The sequence below is a fragment of the Sinocyclocheilus rhinocerous genome, unplaced genomic scaffold (genome assembly GCF_001515625.1).
Source record: "Sinocyclocheilus rhinocerous isolate Xijiao unplaced genomic scaffold, SAMN03320098_v1.1 scaffold1065, whole genome shotgun sequence".
NCBI classification, from domain to species: domain Eukaryota; kingdom Metazoa; phylum Chordata; class Actinopteri; order Cypriniformes; family Cyprinidae; genus Sinocyclocheilus; species Sinocyclocheilus rhinocerous.
In genome coordinates, this window is record NW_015628720.1 from 895,590 (window position 1) to 902,293 (window position 6,704).

Sequence of the window (6,704 nt, forward strand, 5' to 3'; positions counted from 1 at the left end):
ACTGGAGATTCCCATGCGCTCTGTTCTTCATCAAACCAAGGCCAGGGCAGCAAAGCTTGAAGCAGCTGGCGGCACTTCTAGTGCTGTTAGCAGTAGTGGCCCAAGCGGAAGCACTTCCAATAGCACTTCAACCCCAAGCCCTATTCCAGCCACTAACTCAACTACCAGCTCCAGCAAGAGCAGCAGCTCTCCAGCTGGAGCTCAGACAGCACAGAGCATCATGGGAGGTAATCATCTGTCAAGTCATTCTCACAATGTTGAGAATTTGGGTAACTCAGCCTGTCATCCCTCTCCTTCTGAGAATCATGAAGTGAAAAAGAAGAAATTTGCAGATATGCTATCCTCGAGGGGTCATCAGCAGCAGCTCCAGCAACAGCAGCAGCAGTTGGCCCAGGCTCAAGCACAGGCACAGGCTCAGCTCCAACAAGAGTTCCAACAGGCTGCTCTCCTTCAGTCCCAGCTTTTTAACCCTCTTTTCCAGCACTTCCCTATGGCAACAGAAGCTCTTCTCCCTCTTCAGCAACAGCAGCTGCTCTTTCCGTTTTACATTCCTGGGGCAGAATTTCAACTGAATCCAGAAATGAACCTGAGCAGCTCTTCATTGAACTTCAGTGGATCTGCTGCTTCACTGTTGGAAGAACAGAACAACTCTGCCCAGCAGAGCTGCTTACAACAACAGCTTATGCACCACCACCAACTTCAGCTACAGCACCAATCTCATTCCCACTCCCAAGGATCGAGCCAAATGGCTTTACTTCAGCAGAGTGCCCTTTCTCATCCTGTAGACAAAAAGCCAAAACCATCTCCTCACACTGAGAAAGAAAGAGAGCTGCCAAAGGATAAAGAAATTAGTGATAAAGCGGAGGATCATGTTCCAAAAGATATGTCAGACAAGTCCAAAGAAAAGAAAGATCCTCCTCAAGCTGTTGTAAATGTGAACCATGACTCTGGATTTCCTCCTCCAAGGATTGCCTCAGATGCCCGAGGGAATGCCACCAAAGCCCTGCTGGAGAATTTTGGCTTCGAGTTAGTAATTCAGTTCAATGAGAACAAGCAAAAAGCACAAAGAAAGCCAACAGGATCTCTGTCAGGATGCAGTGGGCCAGCTGGTATCACCAGAGTAGTTGACCCTATTGAAGGATTAGAGAAACTGGAGTGTGAGTCTTGCGGCAAGCTCTTTTCCAACATATTGATTCTCAAGAGTCATCAGGAGCATATCCACCAGGCTTTCTTTCCGTTCAGATTCCTAGAGAGATTTGCCAAAGAGTACAGGGAACAATATGACAAGCTGTACCCACTGAGACCTCAGACACCCGAAGCTGCTGCACCTCCTCCACCGCCTCCACCCCCACCCCCACCTCCGCCTCCCCAGAGGGTACCAACACCAAATATACCCATTTCTGCTCCTACCCTGACACCACCAACTGCTCCAACTCCTCAGCCTCCAGTTCCACTGGCCCAAATTCCAATGTCAATGGATCTGCCTCTCTTCTCTCCACTTATGATGCAGCCCATGTCACTCCAGTCATTACCTTCTCAGATTCCTGCCCAACTGCCAGCTGTGGAACCCAGTCTGGCCACTGATCTGGCCCTGCTCTACCAACAGCTGCTTACCACTGCTATGTTACAGCAACAGAATAAGAGACCCCGCACCCGTATCACAGATGACCAGCTAAGGGTGCTCCGCCAGTATTTCGACATCAACAACTCTCCCAACGAAGAACAAATTAAGGAAATGGCAGATAAATCAGGACTCCCCCAGAAAGTCATCAAGCACTGGTTCCGCAATACACTCTTTAAAGAGCGACAACGCAACAAAGACTCACCTTATAATTTTAACAACCCTCCAATTACAACTCTTGAAGATACCAAAATTGATTCAAAGCCACCCTCCCCTGAGCCTCAAAAGCAAGAATCATTTGGAAATAAGAGGTCCTCAAGGACAAGGTTCACAGACTACCAGCTGAGGGTGCTGCAAGATTTCTTTGATGCTAATGCTTATCCTAAAGATGATGAATTTGAGCAGTTGTCCAATCTTCTGAGCCTTCCAACTCGAGTCATTGTTGTGTGGTTCCAAAATGCCAGACAGAAAGCCCGTAAAAATTATGAGAACCAGGGAGACGGAGGAAAAGAAGGTGACCGACGCGAGTTATCCAATGACCGATACATCCGTACTACCAACTTAAACTATCAGTGCAAGAAGTGCAGCCTGGTTTTCCAGCGCATATTTGACCTTATTAAACACCAAAAGAAGCTCTGTTACAAAGACGAGGAGGAAGACGGGCAGTATGACAGTCAAAATGAGGACTCTGTGGATCTCTCTCATGAATACTATACTCTCTCTGGGTCATCAGGTCAAACACCAATGCCCTCATCCTCAAGCCTCTGCCCTCTTCCTCCTTCATCCTCTGCATTCTCTCACATCACGTCATCTGAAAAGGAGGAGCCTACACCAGCTAACACATCAAACTTTTTTGATGAAAAATCAAAAGACTCTTCAGAAACATCATTGGGCCAAAGAGAGCAGACATCTTTGAAACAGGAAACCATTCATCCATCTGAGACTCCACAGCAGAGACCACAAAGAGAGGAAAAGACACATACAGTCCCAAAGAATTCAAAGCTTTCTTCACCTTCCCTCTCCCAACAGCAACAGCATAGTGGTCCCTCCATTTCACATACCAGTCAGACCTCCCAGAGTTCCCACATGGCCCTTAATCCACATTTAGCCTCTGCCTCACAGCAGCAGTTGGCCCAGCAAATGAACCCGTACCAGTGTGAGCAGTGCAAACTTGCCTTCCCTTCATTTGAACACTGGCAAGAACACCAGCAACTTCATTTCCTGAGTGTCCAAAATCAGTTCATTCATCCTCAGTTTTTGGATCGCCCAATGGACATGTCCTTCATGTTGTTTGATCCTAGCAATCCTCTGCTTGCTAGCCAGCTCCTTGCAGGAGCAATACCGCAAATGTCCAGCAACTCTGCCACCTCCCCATCAACACCCACATCCACTATGAACTCCCTGAAGAGGAAGTTGGAGGAGAAGGCAGGAACTAGTCCAGGAGAAAGTGACAGCATGAATAGTGGAGAGGAGCCACAACGAGACAAGCGCCTCCGAACCACTATTACACCAGAGCAACTAGAGATTCTGTACCAGAAATATTTGCTTGACTCCAACCCTACTCGTAAAATGCTTGACCACATTGCTCATGAAGTGGGGCTTAAAAAACGAGTGGTACAGGTATGGTTCCAAAACACAAGAGCCAGAGAAAGAAAAGGTCAGTTTCGGGCTGTTGGGCCAGCTCAAGCGCACCGCCGCTGCCCATTTTGTCGAGCCCTGTTCAAAGCTAAAACTGCCCTCGAGGCCCATATTCGTTCACGCCACTGGCATGAGGCTAAACGTGCTGGTTACAACCTAGTGCTTTCTGGTCTGCTATCTGAACAGGAGGCCATGCAGTTGAAGATGGATCCTCTGGATATCTCCAGCTATGCTCACCTTGCCCAGTCTAACAATGATGCGCAAAGTTCATCACTGTCACCTGTGAGCAAAATCATGGACTTGTCCCCCAGGGCTCTCCTGAGCCCAACATCTATTAAGGTTGAGGGAGCAGAGGAGTTTGAAAGCCCAACCATTTCCTCAGTTAACACAAACTTTGATCATAATAAACTTGATAATGATGATTGTTCTTCTGTGAATACAGCCATCACTGACACTACCACAGGTGATGAGGCAAACGTTGACAATGACAGTGCTGATGCAAAGCACAGCCATAACAGTGGAGATTTTCTCTCTAAGTCTGGGGGCGCAGTACCCTCCATTGAGAACGATGAACAGATGTCCTCAGGACTGGTGAGCCCTGCAACGAGCTTCTACACAAAAGACTTTGAAAATGAAAATATGATAGACTACAGTGAAACATCTAGTCTGGCTGACCCTTGTTCACCAAGTCCAGGGGCCTCTGGAAGCAGAAGCATTGATAGTGGAGACAGACCTGGTCAAAAGCGCTTCCGAACACAGATGTCTAATCTTCAGCTTAAGCTACTCAAGTCCTGCTTCAATGATTATAGGACTCCAACCATGCTGGAGTGTGAGGTACTTGGCAATGACATTGGACTTCCAAAGAGAGTTGTTCAGGTCTGGTTTCAAAATGCTCGTGCTAAGGAAAAGAAGGCAAAGCTCAGCATGGCTAAGCACTTTGGTATTAACCAGACTTCTTACGAGGGACCTAAGACAGAATGCTCTTTGTGTGGTGTTAAATACAGTGCTCGCCTCTCAGTGCGAGACCACATCTTTTCCCAGCAACACATCTCCAAAGTAAAGGATACCATTGGAAGTCAACTCGATAAAGAGAAAGAGTACTTCGATCCAGCGACGGTTCGTCAGCTGATGGCACAACAGGAGATGGATCGTATCAAGAAAGCAAATGAGGTCCTGGGACTAGCACAACAACAAGCCATGCAGCAACAAGGGATGTTTGACACACCTGCCTTGCAAGCCTTGAACCTTCAGTCAGGTTACCCAAATCTACAAGGGATCCCCCCTGTTCTCCTGCCAGGTGTTGGTGGTCCCTCCATACCAGGCTTTAACTCGTCCAACTCAGGTATGTCATCACACTATGTCTCTAGTATGAGTGTGAGAGTTTTGAAATACGAGATGTAAAACTAACTACTAATTCTGAGATGTATATTGCAACAATCTTAATCATGTTTTGTTTCTCTGTGTCAATTTCCGCAGCTTTAACCCCTCCGAAACCTCTGAACCTCCTGAACATGCCTGGTGCCAGTGTACCCTCACCTAGTCTCCCCACATCTGGTTTACCCAACAAGACCCCATCCTCCTCTTCAATGGCCTCGCCCAGCCCAGCTCAGGCCAGCACATCTATCGCCCACTCGAGCCCTACCCCCACATCTACATCAAACTCTTTGATGACCCAGCCAGGCCCTCATCCTGATGCTCCCAAAGATCGTGATCCTGAGAGGGCCAGGGAGAAAGAGAAACCCAAGGGGAAGGCTGAGAAGCCCCTCACACCATCCTCAGCTGGGGGTACTCCCGCTCCCTCCACTTCTGCTGCCAGTGCCAAGAAAGAAAAACCAGACACTGCTGTTCCGGCCACCTCGATGCCAACACCTGGCATGGAGTATGTGGTCGATACTGCCCAACTTCAAGCTCTACAAGCAGCTTTAGCTTCAGATCCAACAGCTCTGTTAACAAGTCAGTTCCTGCCCTACTTTATGCCTGGCTTCTCTCCATATTATGCCCCTCAGATACCAGGTACACTTCAAGGTGGATATCTTCAGCCGATGTATGGTATGGAAAGTCTTTTCCCCTACAACCCGGCTTTATCACAGGCCCTGATGGGGCTGTCACCAGGATCTTTGCTTCAACATTACCAGCAATATCAGCAGAGCCTGCAGGAGGCACTTCAGCAGCAGCAGCGGCAGCTTCAACAGATCCAGCAACCCAAAGCAAGCCAAACGTCACAAAACTCGGTGGGCCGTAAGGACTCTGCCAAAGATCCAGTAAAAACAGAGGAGCAAAAGAGCAATTCCTCAGTTAAAACCTCTTCCACTTACAACAACCTTGCCACTGAGCAGCATGAAGTGGATGGCAAAGGTGCAGACCCCCATCTTGACCAATATATCATCCCCAAAGTTCAGTATCGGCTGGCGTGCCGCAAGTGTCAAGCTGTCTTCAGCAAGGAGGAAGCAGCTATTAGCCACCTCAAGTCAATTTGTTTTTTTGGTCAGTCTGTGGCAAACCTGCAAGAGATGTTGCTCCGGGTCCCCAACAGTGGGAATGCAGCAGAAGGTGGCCTCTACGACTGCCTCGTCTGTGACACAACACTAGAAGGGGACAAAGCGCTCAGTCAACACCTGGATTCAGCCTTGCACAAACACAGAACAATCAAGAGATCCAGAAATGCCAAAGAGCACGCTACTAATTTATTACCTCACTCTTCAGCCTGCTTCCCCAGTCCTAACACCGCATCTACCTCGCAGTCTGCCACTCACTCAAACAACACCCCATCCCCTCCACCAACAATGTCAGCCACCACACCGTCCTCATCAGCGTCTGTATCTTCATGCACCTCCTCCTCCTTCACAGCCACTCCACTCAACACAACAGCTACAGGCAAATCATGGTCCCAGGCCCCTTTCTCCAGAGCTTTAGCTGGGAAGCCCAATCCCCCTTCGTCTGCATTGTCTTCTTTTCCTCCAGTTTCCTCTCCTTCAACGGTTACCTCAAGTTCATTGAGCACCTCAGGGGTCCAGACCTCGATACCAACAGACGACTTTTCCGACGAGTCTGACTCTGACAGCAGTCAGAAGTCAGCAGACAGGCTGGGCAGGCCAGCAGAGGAGCCACAACAGCCTGGCTGTCTCAAAGACAGCAGTAGTTGTAGTAATCTCGCTAGTGTAGGATCGGACTCCATCAGATTGTAAAAGCTTTCAGTGATGAACAATATTTAAAAAAAGAAATAGAAAAAGAAAAAAAAACACAAGACAAAAGAAAACAAAAGAAAAAAAGCAGCAATGGTTAAAATGTTTAAAGTATACAAACCAATTTCAGAAAAAGATGTGTAAAGACTAATTGCAATTCCAAAGCTTGTAACCAAAAATTTAAATGTTAGTGGATTGTTTTCCCATATCAACATGCTGGTTTTAGTTTATTACAACTCCTAATATATATATATATATGTATA

At 47.7% G+C, this 6,704-nt stretch overlaps 1 protein-coding gene across 1 annotated transcript in view; it reads left to right on the plus strand.

Annotated features, from left to right (window-relative positions):
• LOC107738341 (zinc finger homeobox protein 3-like) overlaps positions 1 to 6,498 on the plus strand; it is a 235,323-nt gene extending 228,825 nt beyond the window's left edge. Inside the window, exons 13-14 of the mRNA XM_016550084.1 lie at positions 46 to 4,601; positions 4,736 to 6,498. Coding sequence (XP_016405570.1) covers positions 46 to 4,601; positions 4,736 to 6,444 — 6,265 coding nt within the window. The 3' untranslated portion in view covers positions 6,445 to 6,498. The remainder of the gene's footprint in view (positions 1 to 45; positions 4,602 to 4,735) is intronic.
• The last annotated feature ends 206 nt before the right edge of the window (positions 6,499 to 6,704 follow it).